Source organism: Camponotus vicinus, unplaced genomic scaffold (genome assembly GCF_025532165.1).
Source record: "Camponotus vicinus isolate PSW18456_S1 unplaced genomic scaffold, iyCamVici1.0 SCAF_8, whole genome shotgun sequence".
NCBI lineage: Eukaryota > Metazoa > Arthropoda > Insecta > Hymenoptera > Formicidae > Camponotus > Camponotus vicinus.
Genome location: NW_028141980.1, coordinates 12954753 through 12971688, shown reverse-complemented (window position 1 = coordinate 12971688; position 16936 = coordinate 12954753). Strand labels below are relative to the sequence as shown.

At 41.5% G+C, this 16936-nt stretch overlaps 2 protein-coding genes across 3 annotated transcripts in view; both read right to left on the bottom strand.

The window, feature by feature from the left end:
* Positions 1 to 385: 385 nt before the first annotated feature.
* LOC145976203 (uncharacterized) lies at positions 386 to 2567 on the bottom strand. The gene has a single exon (XM_083107238.1). It carries the CDS (start codon positions 2565 to 2567, stop codon positions 2268 to 2270), a length of 300 nt encoding a protein of 99 aa, XP_082963364.1. The 3' UTR covers positions 386 to 2267.
* A 250-nt stretch (positions 2568 to 2817) lies between these two features.
* Positions 2818 to 16936, bottom strand: part of Ptx1 (pituitary homeobox homolog Ptx1) — a 31576-nt gene continuing 17457 nt past the window's right edge. The window contains exons 3-4 of one of the 2 annotated variants that reach the window (XM_083107230.1): positions 15813 to 16066; positions 2818 to 3617 (exon numbers count right to left, since the gene is read on the bottom strand). In XM_083107230.1, the coding sequence (XP_082963356.1) occupies positions 2823 to 3617; positions 15813 to 16066 (1049 nt within the window). In that variant the 3' untranslated portion in view covers positions 2818 to 2822. The remainder of the gene's footprint in view (positions 3618 to 15812; positions 16067 to 16936) is intronic. The other variant, XM_083107231.1, reaches the window with a different exon arrangement.

Genomic DNA, 16936 nt, shown 5'->3' with positions numbered 1-16936 from the left:
GAGGGTGCATAATTTATCGCCGCGTCCCAACCACCGTAATGCAATACGTTACATGCTCGGCATGCATGTGGATTCCACATAGGTTATCGATGCTCCCTCAATGTCCGAGGGGCATAACTAACTATCTATAAATAGCGCGATCATGTATCGGCATTCATTGCCCGTTATCTCTCCCTATTTCGCTTTCTATTCGACAACACAACAACACGAAGAGCGATATAAAGGTATATCGAGACGTTACGGGATATATCGTTGTCGTAAATATAATCTTTCTCACGTCTAACTCTAGAATTTTTATTTAAATAAAAGGACCGATTGAAATAAAGAAATTGTAATCGGCCAAGTGACGCCGATAGGTAGGGAATAGTTCCGAGAGACACGTTGCTTTTTAGAATAGAATTGGTTTTTATTGTGACTAGATTACAAACGGGGCCTTTAACGGCGCTCAATATCGCCCAGTAGGAACGTTTACACGTAGTGAGTGAGGTGACAAACGGGAATGAAGAAACATTCTGCGTGACGTTACGGATCACCCACTGCAGGGACTGGGATATGTGATTACGACGAACATTTGTACGACATTGGGATTCATACAAAATAGCGGTCGTTTCTTACGCCTATCTTACGTGACTATGTCTCGATCTCTCTACGGCGATCGGCCACTCGCTATCGACCTCTGAGGTCGATCGATTCGTGTCCTGTCGTCGTCGTTTCACTCGGTCGAAATCTCCCCTCGATGCATTTTACACCACACATTCCCCCGTTATATATAATAATTTATACAATTATCCATGACGTCGACGCGCGGCATATAATCATTCTATACATACGCAATATATTTTTGGATTTAACTTTGGTTTTGTTTTTTTCTCGCAACAAGTGTGTCATCTATCAAATAATAAGCTACTTATAAAAATAGGATATTTTGTTGGTTGATTACGTTAACGCCTCTCTAATTGCACAATCAAGGAATATACGTATATAAGTTAAACGCTGTCGCTAGAACGATAAGAGTACGAAGAGAAATCGACGGACTTGAAAAATTCAATTGCACGCGTCGCGCGAGGATACCGTGAATATTACTTTAATAATTATTTGACGATACTAATCCATATTTAAACGCCTAATCGATAGGATATTTCTTGTTGCATACACTGTACAATCCGTTCATAATTCGTTCGCTTACTTACAGCCTACAAGATTTTTGGTATTCTGTTTAAATAATCGTTATTATCCTCATTACAATGTAACAGTTTTTTTTTGGTATACAGTTACGCTCCGCGCATAAAGAGCCGGCATTCTACTATACATATATCTACAGAATAGTGAGTACGCGATCCGCGACGGATCTTTATTAGCGCCATTGTTCTTTGCTAGAAATTAACCCCCCAAATTTTCATGCCGTGTCGAGAAAAAAAGATTATTAAAGCATACTTCGTATACAATTAGCGCACTCGTGTCATGTGACTCGCGAGGAAACATACTTTTTCTCCCAGCGAAATAATATTACACGTATATTTATTGCGACATATATACAGCATCGTTAATAATGAATATATAATATTTGCCGGATTAAAAATATTAGAAAGAAAATCGGGGGGGTTTTAAACGTATTTTTCATCGCGGCGGAAGTTTAATATTTGTACTCCATCAACGTTTATTTGCCTTTGAAGAATGTATGCGAGTCCACTGAACTCGCCGAACTTGTAGTTTTGCCGAATACGACCGACGTAGTTGATTGCTCGCGTAATACCTTGTATTTACATACAACGTAAGCAAATGTTCTCGACTGTAAGTTCTGTTAATCGTTGTCGCAGACACTGATTCCTTACCGTTTTTTTCATTCTCAATTTTCGTAAAGATTCTGATAACGAAAATTACCGGCGGAATTTATAAAAAAAATATTTCTAATTCCATTACGAAACTTGCATTATTAGGCCGATTCCAATCGAGCATTGATTAACATATTGAAAGTGACTCTGCGCTTTTATAAATTTTATAAAGACACATAAAGAGAGACATGTAAGAAATTCTTCCAGTTTATATAATATACAATCAATTTTCGGCAGAGATACGAACATTTTAGTAGATATACTAGGACTATAAGCAATATTTTTGCAACCGATTTCCGATAGAGATACAAAAATACGAACGATCTGCGAGTCGTATTTGTTTAGGCAACGTTCGATATTTGACATAACGAAACAAGATTTCGCAAGAGGATCAAGGCAACATTAAAACGACAATTTGATAAAATTCTACTGGCCTCAATCATCGTCCCGCGGCAAGGACAGCGTCTGCGAACCGGATGCGATCGGTGGCGTCGTCCAACAATCAAACAACGACGGCCAGTAACTGGTGGCGGTGGTCGCGTGCTGCCAATAACCCGTCAATCCGGTACCACTTCCGGTGGCCGTGCCTGGTCCACCTACGCCGATGCCAACTCCCACGCCGATGCCACCGGCTGTTACCACCTGCTCGGGATTTACCATACTGCTCGCCTCGATTACACTTCGCTCGTCCACTTCCAGCTTCTGGTCCGCCGCGGTCCCGTCCTCGTCGTACATAAGATAATGCGGATGCGAGGTCGTCGACGAAGGCGTCGACGACAGCGTCGGCGAGGCGGCGGACCTAGGCCTGGGTCACTCTTGCGATCTAAGTTGATTGTCGCTCGGCTGGCCGGAAACCGTGGACGCGGCACCGGATGGCGGTACCACCTGATTGTTACCACCGCCACCGCCGCCGCCGCCGCTGAGGGAACTTCCGGAATTTGGATTCGTTACGTTGTGATGATGGGGGCTAGAGGTAGCCCCCGCTTCGCCTCAGACTTGGGCCCTGGCGGTGGCATTGGCGTGCGCCTCGGGACCACCCGGAGAGTGAGGATTCGCCCCGGCGGCTGTCGTTAACGCGTACTGACAGGCGCTTAGACTACCACCACCGCCGCCTCCACCGCCGACCGACGACGCTCTCGAGCTGACGGGACTTATGCTACCAGCCGTGGTACCACCACCGCCGCCGTAACCGCTGCTGTGCTGTTTCGCTTTCATACGCAACGAGGCGATGCTGCTCGATGTCATCACGGTGCAGGACTCGGGTGACCGATGGTGCGGCGTGTAAACCGGAGGTCCGTACGGATGATGCGGCGCGGCTGGCGCCGCGTATGGACACGCAGCACCGGAAGCGGCAACCGGCGAACTCGCGACGCCCAGACCGGAACCCATGCCCGGTAACATGGACGTGGCCGCTTGGCCGACCGACACTGACATGCCGCCCACGTGGCTGCCCGCGACCGATGTCGCCGCGGCGTTGAAGGGATTCACCGGACTGACCTGCGCGTGATGATGATGATGCGGCGCCGTAGGCACCACCGATCCTAGAGTATTCATCCAGGGAAAGCTCTTGCCACTTAGCGGCGACGGCACTTTGGCCGCCCAGTTGTTGTATGTACTGTACGAAACTGAACTGTAGAGGGTATCCGGATCCGGGAATGGTTGGGTGATGAAGCCGTTCAGACCCGTGCTGAAGCCAGATTTGAAATCCGCTGCGGCCTGCGCGGCTGCGTTCATCGCGTTACGCTCTTTCTTTCGCCATTTCGCTCGCCGGTTCTTGAACCAAACCTAGAAGAATAACGTTGCGAGATTTATTAATTATGATATACGCGATATTATTTGAGAAATTTAACACAGAAATGTCAGTCTGATAAATCTTTATTTCAAACTTTAGAATGCATGTATAGATAGCATTTTTTAAAAGACCCTGCGGTTTATTTTATCATCAGATAAATACTATTTTTCGTTAACGTATATAGCTCGTACATCGAGCATGAACAACGGAGAAGAAGGAAAGGCGTAATAACCCGTAGAGTTTCTTGCCAGAGATTTCACGAGCGCTCGCACGCCACGGGTTATTAGTCACGAACGCAACGAAGAAAGCAACGGGCGGCGGTTCCGCTCCGCAGTAGACGGTAGGCGAGTCCCGAGACAAATAGCAAGAAAACCCCGGCGAACTCCTCCATCCTGAAATATGACGGCGTTAATTCAAGGCGGCCCTTCTCTTCCGCGCTCGATACTACGGCAAACTTTGTCAGCCGTTTCCACCCTTCCCATCCCTTCGTTCGCCCTTCAACCTCAAACCCACGCAGCCCTCTGACTATGTCGTCTCTCTTTCTCGCCGTTCGTCCCTGCTCGCCCCCAACAATTATACGGGTGGTTGCGCTCAGATACACGTCGCTCTCGCGTAACTGTAAGGCAAGGGGCGGGAAAATGCGACATACGAAGGGTCGTGGCGCAAGTATTCGATGAAGGAAGGGTCGGATAGCAAGCAGGAAGGACGGTAGGAAGGAAGGAAGGAACGAAGGATGGTACTGAGGATGAAGCAATGCTGAAGGAGGTCGGGAGAATACTCCGTAAGATGGATGGCCCTACGATCACGCCGTGGAAACGCTAAGAGGCGCGACGCCGGGTCATTGAAAGTGGGGGCGAAAGACTAGCTAATGAAGAATAATGTCCTTTCCTCTCGACGATTATTCCCGTAACGTCGCGTAACATCCCGAATTTGTTAGTAGTCTCGATTGTGTAACTGAACGGAATAATTTTACGAAATGTGGGAAGAGATGCGTCAAAAATTCATTGAAATTTTAGTGAGAAATTTCGTCCGCTGACTCATGTTTATTTTAGTTTTTACATTACTTTGTGTAATTAAAAAGCAGGATATCATTATTCTTATCATAATATTTTTATCATAATGTCGTATTTCTCTCTGTCACTTAGTTGTTGCAAAATATATATAAATTTATCATTATATCACTTTTATACCGTAAAATCTTTATTTTTGATCTGAACTCGCGTGAAAGGTTTACGTATAGGCGTGTATCTTTTTTTCTCGCGTCGATAAGCCGCACGAGGAACATCATTGAATTTTACGAAGCGGCCCCGGTAGCCGCGAGACGCCATGGGCGACGACGGTAAGCCAGGAGGGAGTAAACTCGATAGGACAGAATGGTACGGCGGGCGAAAGATGCCGCGACTCGAGAATCAATAAACTCTCTCGCGCAAAGGCGCACCCGTGTACACACAAGAGAGAGGTGCCGCGCCCATAAAGTTTAACAGCGCCGCGGAATCTCGACTAACACCGTGTGGAACCGTCAGGAGAATCGTAATACCTCTGATTCATAAGATCGTAAATTTGACGAATGTATGCTCGAATCCCGGAGACTATCGTTTGACCGACTAGATTCCAGCTATTGACCGAATGATCTTTCCGAATCGTGAGATAAATCGCGCCCACGACGTAAATACATCAATCGACGCGCGTTATATTCCGGCAATAAATTGCGGTATAATTAATCAACATAATATATTAATCTCATTAATAACTTCAATCCAATTTTATGAATATCCCTACAGTAAATTGACACAACGAGCTATGATATATAAAATCTATTTATGTCTTCTCGTAAAACTGTGCGTTTGTAATTGTGTAATTTTTACTGGTATGCTAGAAAGTGATGTGATTATAAAATACATCTATCTGTCATAAGAATCTACGTTATTTTTGACGATTAATCGAAATCATGGTGGCAGCGCATTCGACCGATTTCTCGACAGCGTTGAAAAATGTCAAAGCATGGTCCGGTATAGACACGATAAATCGAATCTACTGTTTCCCGCCTGGCAACCGGCTCGGAGAACAATGGCCCCGTCACGTCATTCGGGCAATAAAACCTCATCAAATCACGACCCCTCGCCACCGTGTAAGCCTCCAGCTCGCTCCCGCTCGCGCGCGCGCGCGCTTGGCTCAATCTACGAAAGCTTATATAAATGTAATGAGACCGTAACGGGGGGTGCCTCATCAATCACACCCCCTACGGCCCCCTCCTGTCCCGTTCCATTGGCGGCGTCGCTCTTCTCTACGGTCGTCTTCTGCGCCGCACATACGTCTACGTGCTACATAGACATCCTTGAACACCGGTACCGGCCCGTTCACAGTAATCCCGTGACTTAACATCGGGCTCCGGGCTCTCCGAGTAACCGCGATTTGTTCCATTGCGCTCAGAAGTTGCGCGCCACGCCGCACCGTTAGTTCCTCGGTCAAGAGAGAGTCTTATAGCCAGAGCCTTATTTGGAGCCCAGCTCTCAAGTAAGGCCTATTTAAACGGAACGGCTTTCGAAGGATATTCTATCGAACCGGGACATTTTATGGTGTTTTTATATATACTTTGTTCATACGTAACGCTATTTATAATTATATTAGCGAAACGAAATTAAGATTGAACAATGTCTATTATTTTATTAAAATCCGCTATTTATGCACCAATAACTGATTTTAAACGCCAATTTGTAACGTCTAATAATAGCTTATAGCCTTAAAAAATGAGATGCATTTCATTAACACATTTCACACCCTATAACACACTACTATTTACTGCATATTGACTATAATATAACTTGAAAATTTATTTAAATATATAATGTCTTGAGTTATATATACATATATCAGTTACTGAGTTATCAAACTAATAACTTTTTGTTCTTATTATTCATGTATTCAACTTATTATTCATGTTTTTAAGAAATAGTATAGATATGTATGTATAAGTTTTGAAAGTTAAAAATTTTTCTTGTGGTTATCAAACTTTTTCGCAGAATTATAATGTTTATGACAAGATTAGTGTAATCTGTGAGAAATCCGAGACGAAATATTATAATTATATTATTTATTATTTTTTTACATTACACATTGCTTTTCAACAGTATCAAATTTTGTAAAATTGTAATTCTTTCCAAATAATCAATTAAGCTCAGTATAGACTTTTTTTTACGTTTTGCGTAAATTTGACATAACAAATAAATAAAAGCCATCAAACATTTCACATGAAAAAGCCAACGTTATGATTTATTTCGGTAAATCAGCTTGTATTTTAGAACAAAGATTTTACAATGAATATCGACTGTCGAATAAACAAATTATATATTATACATCGATAAATGTCATCGATAATTAACTATTATTATTATGCAAACCATAGTAAAAATTTGAAAATTCAAAAGAATCACATTTCAAGAGAATCAAGTTTCTTTCACTCTACATTGATTGGAGAGCAAATGAAAAATAATTTTGAATTATTTTTGCGACATAAACACGTAAAATATAAATATCTCGAACGTCGCGTAAAATCGTAATTCCTTTACGTTTCTGTGCGTCTAGATTAACGATCTCGCCCATTCTGTGCGAAATTCGCGTGAGTTCGTGCGAGCTCGCGTCGCTCGCAAGATGAAGGGGAAAGAAGGAGAGAGAAGAGTCGAAGGACGAGCCAAAGGAGGCAGCCGCGGGTGGCGGTAGAAGGGAGAGCAACCTGACATTCGTAGGGTGGAGATGGTGATGGTGGTCGCATCGGAGGGGAAACCCGAGAGGGAGTCTGAGGGAAGGTTAGTCGTGGATGTAGGAGAAACAGGGAGACAGAAAGCGAGGGAGAAAGCGAGGAAGAGAGATGCATGGACGAGGAAACGGAAGTGGAGGTGGAGGAGGATAATATTGATCCCCTCGTAGCCCCGCCCCTCCTCGCCCAGCCGACGCCATCATTATATTATCCACCATCCCTCCGTCTCCGTTTCCCGACGTATGCGCACCTACGACCTCTCGAAACTCGCAAAACTGTCCTGGCGCGCATGTTATCTTATGTTCTCGAAGAGGGACCTTTCCAAAAAGGGGAAATATATGAAGACCATCCTTACGTACGTCCCCTGTGTTTCTCGCCCGATTCTCTTCGTCTCCGTCACTTTCTTAACTTTCGCTATCCTTTTGCTTTGCTACTCCTACGTTTTTTCATATCGAACAGAAAGCTAGCTCGAAGAAGAGCGTTGCTGTGGTCACGGAGGATTTCAGCAGGTTTCCCGAAAATCTTGCGAGGACCACAGCGCGTGGGCGAGAGAGAGGGAGAAAGAGAGACAGAGAGAAGCACCACTTCATTAAAAATAAATTCCGTAAAGGAGTCGGCGGATATCCGGGGGCTTCGCGAGGATTTCACGCCCGCAGACTCGGTTCTTCATTCTCTCTCGCTCTACCTCTCCATCTCGCACCTTAGTTTCGCACTCGTTATTCTTTTCTCCCTACATGCTCTCGCCTATCCATAATTTGGTGCACCTCTCTCGTTTGTCTCGTGAATGTTTCTTCAATGTTCTCCATTTCTTTCTTTTATTTTTATTGTACTGTGAGTTGGTTGTGCACTTCAACTTCTTTGTGTTCCAATAGAATATTTTATTCCATAGCAATTTTCGGATTTTTATTTTCGTTATTGTTTTTATAATAGACAATAATTGGATATCTTAATCTTATAGATAATCAGTTTTAATTATTGCTAAAAAAATTTACAGAATATATTAGGTGAAAAATGTATAATTTATTGGAAATCTAGAATATATTGGGAAAAATTGATTAATAAAAAATTCTTTTATAGTCATAAATCAATATAAAATTTAGAAATATATATTGTAAGATTTTTAATGTTTGACGCATGTCAATATCATTATGTAAATCCTCCCTTTATCTTCTGTTTTTCAAAGTTTAATAATTCGTATATGTCATATCTCATGTTATCGACATAATATTGAATATGTATTATTAGTATTATCATCTCCATCCAAACAGCTTTTATTCCGTCACTTTACTTACCTGTCATTATGCTGTTTCGCATTATAAAAATCATCATTATCATCGCGAAAAATGCAAACAATTGTCGCGTGGAGCTAATAGATGCGACGACATCGGTAGTTTTGCGTCAAAAGTACGACGGCGCGACGCCACTTCGTTAAAAGTAAATTCCGTGAAGTATACCGCCGGATATCCGGGGCTTCGCGGGGATTTGACGGTGGCGCGAAGGTGGAAACCTTTTGTCTGTCGGGAATAAGCGGTTCGCCACTCGTAACTTTGAACTACTCCTACATCTCTTTGCCAAAGCTCTCGCGACATCGTCCGCGATTTATAACAACATCCGCCTTTCCGCGCGTCTGTGTTCCATCTTTCTGAGGCTGTAAGAAGGGTTCATCGCGCGACTGATTTCCGTCGATATTCTCGAATACCCCGCCGTTTCACGAACGATTAATCTTACTCATAGTTGTACGAGACAACATCCCGGTAATTTTTAAGCGTTTCACATTTCGCGAGGAAAATAAATACGTTCGATATACGAAGAGAGAAGGCAGCTGCTCGCTTATGGCAAGCTCGCTCACCACGACCATCATGGCCGCCAGGATGAATTCTCCTTCCTCTCTTCTCTCCACTCTCTTCCCGTCTTTTCTCTCGTTTTCTCCCTACAATATCTCTTTCTCTCTTTTTCCAACCCAGTTTTGACCCTCTTTTTTCCTTTCGCTGTGAACAGTTCTCTCTTTCTCTTTCTTTTTTCCGCTTCTACGTGTACCCACGTACGTTCGCTTCCTCGCACACGAAATAGACTCTTCGTCTTCTGGTCGTTTCTCTCTTTCTCTCTCTCTCTCTCTTCTCCTCTCTCTTCGTCCTCTCCGTATTTCCTCCCTTACCCTCCACACTTGGTCGCAGTCTCAGGTTCCAACAGTAGCGTCTCCATAAATCTCGCTATAACGTCGAGATGGATCAGCGAGAATGGCCCACGTCCGACATAGGGGAAACGGGACACGGCTGCGTTTGTATCGTTGCATACGTTGCCGTGCATACGTGTATGTTCGAGGATAGGATAGGATCGCTACGGATGCGGCTTAGGTCGGTGAACACGCAATGGGCGAACCATCGGCCATCGGGAGTGGATACGAAGAAAATTCGTCACGTCTGTGACAACGCCGAATCCCGCTTATGCTTATATCAACAACTTGGAATAAAAATGATCGGATGTTGTTCCACAATTTTGTAGAGAATAAAAATACTCGTATATGCTTGTGGATATAGAATGTATATTTCTTTTTTTATCTTCTAGTATGATATTAACATTTCTAATTTGTATGATATTTAGAATATCGATTGATGCTATAAACAGAAAGTTACCAAAAAGTGTAATAAAAATAAGCACAATTTTTATAAACATGAGAAAAAAAGAAAAGGGGATCTGTACGGATTGAGAGCTTAAATTTCAAAATGGAGAGCTTAAAGTTGAGACTCGAGAAGTTATGTAAGAAACTATACGTCCGATTTTGTATTTAAACTATTTGTGTCTCATATTTGTGTTTTATTGTATATCTTACAGTATTCATGCAAATCGAAAGGATGTGGCCGACGGAAATCGTTCGTGTTGGAGCATTGCAAAGGGCGGTACTGAACGATACAAACGGCGCGCAGGACGCGGAATGGGAAGCTGGGCTTTCTCTGTGTCTGTTTCTTTCTCTCTCTCTCTCCCACCCTCCCTCTCTCTCTCTCTCTCGCACATGGTGAGTAGTTTTATGGATTTTTTTTATCGTTGTGCTGGTGGACTGTAACAGCTGCAGCCGGTGGGATTCGGATATTCAATGTCGGCGTACCTGTATGGATATTAAATTAACACCCGTAAGCCGCGAGTATTAACAACTTTGCAAAAGATTATACGAGATTATGAGCTCAAGCGGAACACGTGATTTTTAATGCCACCGTCCTGCTAGTTCTCTCTCGCGAGCCTTCTTCATTTCTTTGTAATTTATAAATAGTTACGGCTCATTGCCCGCGTTCACCGCCGCGATTCGTTTCCAGTTAAATACTCTTTTTTCCGTTCCTCCTTTTTTCTTTATTCACTTAACGGCATCGGATTCCGTCAGGCAGCGATTCTTCCGCGATATCGATGCGAGAATGTTCGTGTAAATTTATCGCAAAGAGTTTTAGTATTTCAGGCTCATGTAGCTTATTTTTCCTTACTTTACTTATTCGATTAAACGAGACTTGTTGCATACAGAAAATATTAGAATAGATGCATCAGTAAATGACAACTTGGAAAATATTGTTGTATTGTTCAATCTTTTTATGATATTGCATGCAAGTCTATAAAAGTTTCTTATAAAAAATAATATATTATTATTTTTTATGTATGTTTATACTTTTTATATATATTAATTAAAATTCAAATTGTTTGAATTCCGCTTTATATATGTGTGTGTGTGCTCACTTTATACATGTATGCGTATATGTGCAAAAATAAATTATTTAAAATATTGTATTTTTTAAATGTGTCAATATATTACTTTATATTATATAGCACGTAAAAAGCACACTGCTTTTTATTCATTGGTGCATCTATCCTATATTTTTTGAATTGATGAATTTATGTTTCGTTGTGCTTTTGTATCTCTGCGGTATTTGTGCGCAATAATTTTATTTCGTGATATATATATCGTGTATATACTCGTTTTGAATACGATCGGTTTCAACTTCTGCGAATCAAGATCACTGACCGTTAAACCTCGAAAACATTTTTAATCGTGATAAATAATCCCGAAAGAATGATTAATCAATTTCGGGAGATTATTCGATAATCTAATATATATAATAATAATATTTTTGACTTTGATCTTGATCGTGCGAGATATGAATACTGAGACATCTCAAACACATAATATTACGAGGAAAAATTGATTGAAATTTTTTCATATTATTTTGGCTAATACAATATTTACGTATTAAATAATAAAATATACAATTGATCGCTTATTGATTGAGCATTATTTTTCCAAATTTGTCTATAATTAAAAATAATTTATTATTTTACAGTTACATTTTGAAAATAACAATACTAAATCTTCAAAGTTTGAAAGAGAGCTCCAATGCGCTTTTGCGATGGTATTGCACAGAACGCATTGCAATGCTCTGTATCAAAAATACAATACCCGATGGAAGATTAACTGCCGCCGATTCGAATCCTGACTCGCCTGTAGAGTACGCGCGCTCTTTGCCATTTTTCATCTCGTTCAACGTGATATTAACTTGAAAACGGCCGCTCTCGGACATTACTGTAAAGCCGATCATATCTCCGTTTCGACCCGCTCTAAAGCCGAAGCTAGGGCAAAAGGGGGCCTTTTGCGGGATAAAAACTTATGATGCCTAACGTTGAATTGAATTTGAGATCACACTATATCAATTTATTGTATATATGTGTGCGATGATAAACATGTTTGAATGAATACTAGATATTAAATAGCCTTCGTATATTATATATTTGTATTCAACATAACACTTTACATCGCATTTAACGCTAATTGTAATTGTAATTAGCTCAAATCCCTCTCTGCTCTCGAATTTTATATGTCTAATATATAAGGCTTTAAAGCAAGCGCGTACTAAGAGTAAGATTTGTGAGATTCGTCTTAAATATGGAATCATATCTAAAGTGATTTATATATATTTCCCTACATTTATTTATATTTTACAAACCTAGATTTATTACTATTGCTTTAACTCTTGATGATTCGAGATTCTCTCTCTCTTTCTCTTTGACAAGGAATATTACCTTCTTTATCAAATATATTTGATACAGTTTGTTACTTTTATTGACTAGTCTGTGCATTGGCCATTTAAATAGACAAGATTTGTCCACCATCATTTATTGTATGAAAGCTATTACAAGGTCGTTTTTTAGAAGCGTTATCGTTACCATTTATTCATTACATCAAACATTAATAGCGTTATTAATATGATCTCTATCTTCGTTGCACCATCATTTTATATAGATTATTGCTCCATTCATTATATTACTATTATTTTTTCCTCGCGAATCGTTGCTTCGTTTCGAAAGCCCAAGACAGTCGATATCGCGCTTTTCGCGTTCACCTGAACTTACGAGCTCGCGATCTAAACAACCAGGCACAGCCAGTGACCGCCACGGGTTCGACATTAAACCCGCGTAACCGTGCAAGCGCGGGAGAGGCGAGAGGTGAGCGCACATACATACACGAAATACGTCGCGATGCAAATCGGCCCGCGCGACGCAAACGAGATACGCGATGCGATGCGTTTCATCGCGATGCAGCGGAGTTTGTGCATCGGCGGAATGCAGCCGGGCGTAAGCGCGCGCGGCGCGGCCAAAGGTAATAATTGATATATAGCGATAGCATTGGCCGCTGACAGCCGCTAACCCGGCCGAATACGGATGACACTCGGTAATCCTCACTCTCATACCGGTTAGTGTCCACCTATATTCCGCGGCGTCCCATTTCCCATTCCCATAGCGTGTAAGCTCGACTCCTCTTCCTCCTCCGCTCCTCCCTGTCTCTCTCTCTCTCTCTCTTCGTGCAACCCCCTGGACCAGTCCGTGGTACACAGACACTGAATATATGTCGGTCGCGCCGCAATCAGGGGTTCGGGAGAGGTGGATGATTGCGCGAGAGAGAAAGAGGGAGACAGGATGAAAATTGGACAGAGATGCGAAAAGAGAACGAGAGAGAGAAAGAGAGAGAGAGAGAGAGAGAGAGAGAGAGAGAGAGAGAGAGAATGAGAGAGGAGACCTAGAGAAAGAGAAGGAAGGAGAGAATACAGCACTACTGGAAGCTGGAGCGCAAAGCGACTCTCTCGTGCACCAGCCAGAGCGCCGGCACGAGGTGTGCGGTGCAACCATACTAATCCGCCGATGGATTTATGGTCTTAATCACCGGCGGATTATCTCGGACAGCCGCGCTCTGCTGCCACCGACCGAAACATACGCCTGCCTCTTTGCAGATAACTGTACCCAGCTTCGCGCGCACTCGATCTCTCTCTCTCTCTCTCTCTCTCTCTCTCTCTCTCTCTGCTCTCTCTGCTCTTCTCTCTCTCTCGCTCTCTCTCCCTCGTCCTGTTTCTATCGTCGACTCTTCGGTATCTCTTCTTCCATTCTTTTCTCCAATATGACGTTTCCGGACCTTTAATCCGATATCAAGGATTTCTATGACGTTACGCTAGGCCGTGAAAATAAGTCCAAGAACCAAGATGAGAGACGACGCAATTGCACGTCTTTAGATTTCTTCAATGAGACACTGTTCGCCTTTAAAAGTATCACATAATAATTCAGGTTGTGACTGAACATGAAGCAGTCATAAAATTAAAATAGAAAATTCCGAAGTTCTTTCACCGAATTAATTCCCCAAAACATTACAATTCTGCTTGTGCAAAGCGGAATATTTCATTAAAAATTTATTAAAAAATATTCTTATCAAGTTCGTGCTGTCTTTTGAAAAGTATTTAAGTTCTATTGTTTCGTATTACGACAAAGATTAAAATGAAACTCCGAGCTAACGATGATCGCGTAGAAGGACGTTCTTCGCGCTTGAAGTAAAATGCGCGCAAAAAGAGAGGTTTAAAATGAGGAATGTATCTCCATAACGGCGATACAGTTTGCGAGCTAGCAACGGCAGTCGACAGGACACCGCGACGGCCGGGGATCTGCAGCGTTTTGGTACATGGCGTATAGCACCGTGGCGGGAACACCGTACCACGCTGTGTGTGGTTCTATAAATCCACCGGGGTTTACTGGCGCAAAGCTTCCCCTGCGGCCTGTGCGCGGCACCTCTCACCTCTTTCCCTGTGTGTGACCTCCTATCTGCCCGTTCTCTTCCGTCCCCCGTCAACCCCTTTCCTTCGTGCCGTGTCCACGCACGCTTCGTCCATGCTTGGTCGTCTCGCGATGCCAACCGTTCGCCGGAACGTCTCGTCGAAACGCAAGCAGACCACCGGGATTTCAAGGAGCTCTGTTCTGGTCGCTCGCCTGATCCGTTTCCAAGTCTCTCGGACTTGGACCGCGCGCGATCCATCGTTTGTTCGCGAATCAAGTCGCGGAGACGCGAGAGGATTTATAAAGGGCTTTCGGATTTGCGAACTTTCTAACGGTTTAGTTTCTTCGACGTGAGCCGCCACTTCGTCGCGGGGAGAGAGAGGCGTCTTCCTTTAGCAACTTCGGAAGTACTCTTTCGGAGAAACATTATTACCGCTTGTCGTGTTCCGGATCATTACAGTGATACATGATAGTTTTGAATCAGTAAAAACGCATTTATATATATGAGCTATAAATTTCTAAAGCTTAAAAAATTCTTAACTTTGTTAAGGATGAACTTTTATGAATAATTATTCTTTTTTAGCAAAATTACTATGTGAAACTATACGACATTAATTTATGCTAAAAATTTGTTTACTTCATAATTTAATTATTATCCTTTTTCAATAGAAATTTATGTAAAATAATCGAATAGAAATTGTTAAGAAAATTTATCATTGCGAATAGAAGTTTTAATTAATTAGCTAATAATATTTAATATTAACAATCCGTTAAAATTTTATCCTCGTCATCTTCATCTTGTAAAATTCATTTGTAAAGTTCACTAATGCAAGACTCAAGGAGTATTATCCGTAGTCGGCAGATTGTTGTCTTTGTAATCGATATTTTAACGCTTCAATGCAACCATTGTGTGCGTCTATTACTGCTTTATTTGTTAGGAACTCAAATTTTCGAACATCGTTCCCATGTAACTGTTCAACACTTCTAGTTTTCTCGATATGATTCCTAAGAAGACAAATGTTTCATAAAGCGAATGCTCGACGCGAGTATTCGAGTATCAAGTTAACATCGATCTGTTAAACAAATGATTAAAATAAATTAAAGTCAAATGTAAAAATATATTAATTTATATTATAACTTAAAAAAAATATATACTCCTGTTTTTTTGTAAACAAATATTATTTTATGAACAAACAAATGATTCGAATAAGTTTTTAAAGAAATTTAATTTTTATTCAGTCCTTGTATTTGAACGTCGTCTTCTTCCTGGTCTTTCTTCGCAAAGTTACCTCGGGTAATTAAAATGTTTGTAATGATTTTAGCGAGGAAATCGAAGCTTTTTAATATAAATTACAATAAATCTTACCCTGACGCGAGCTTCCGTAAGATTCGTACAGCAAGCTATCTCCTCCCTAGTCGACATGTCCGGATATCGGTTCCTCATAAATGTCATCTCCAAATTCTGTAGCTGGTGCTGCGTAAAGTGCGTTCTCTGTCGCCTTTGTCGTTTGTTCTTCTTACCATCCTTGTCATCGGTATCGTTGACTCCGACCACTCCAGGAGAAACGACACCGCCACCGGCACCTAACTCGTGTTTCACTTCTGGTGGTGTTCGTACACCTGAAAAGTGTTAAGGTATCATATCCTCGACAAAACCGCTAATAATATTTCGGATATAGGACCGATCGTAAATTGAGATCTTTTAAAAAATAATTTAATCCGTGGAAATAATAATAAAAAAATACTGCATATATTGCATATTTATTTAAGTAAATGTAGAAAAAAAAATTTTGCAGTATCAAAAAGTATTAGCTCATTACTGATACATATTTATAAATAATAAAATTAAAGGAAAATACTATTACTTATAATTATTATTACTTATAATTATTATTATATTTATTCACTAAGTAGATAGAATCTTGAATTATTTTTTCAGATAAAATATTGTAAAGTATATATAATAATCCGGTGTAATTTAATTGACATTGAATTTCGGGTGATCTCATGTTTCAAAAATGTCATTTTTTTATATACATTTAATTTTATATACATTTCATCGAGAAAAGTTAAAATGGACTTATTTGCGCGTCGTATCACGAAAATGCAACGGACTCGAGTGAAAAGACATGCAGAAATTGACATTTCTACAATATTAGAACGAACGAAGTGAGATGCGGTGGTGCGAAGGTTTGTTGTTAACCGGGGACTGTAAGACTCCGGGAGATATTTCAATTTGCGGGGATTTGGGGCGCGAGTGAGAGTGTTCCGGCTAAGTGCCGAACAAACGTGCAAACAAACGAAAGCAACCTTTTCCGCGTCTCTTCTCCCATTCGTTGCCATCCACCATTTCGCGCATTCGTTTCAAAACTCCGTGTAAACGCGAGAGAGCATGGCGTCTGGCAAAACTCCTTCCCGTAAACTAAATTTTGATTCGAGCAAATACGTCTCTCTCGTTATAGAATCTAAATGTCGAATTCTGAATATGAA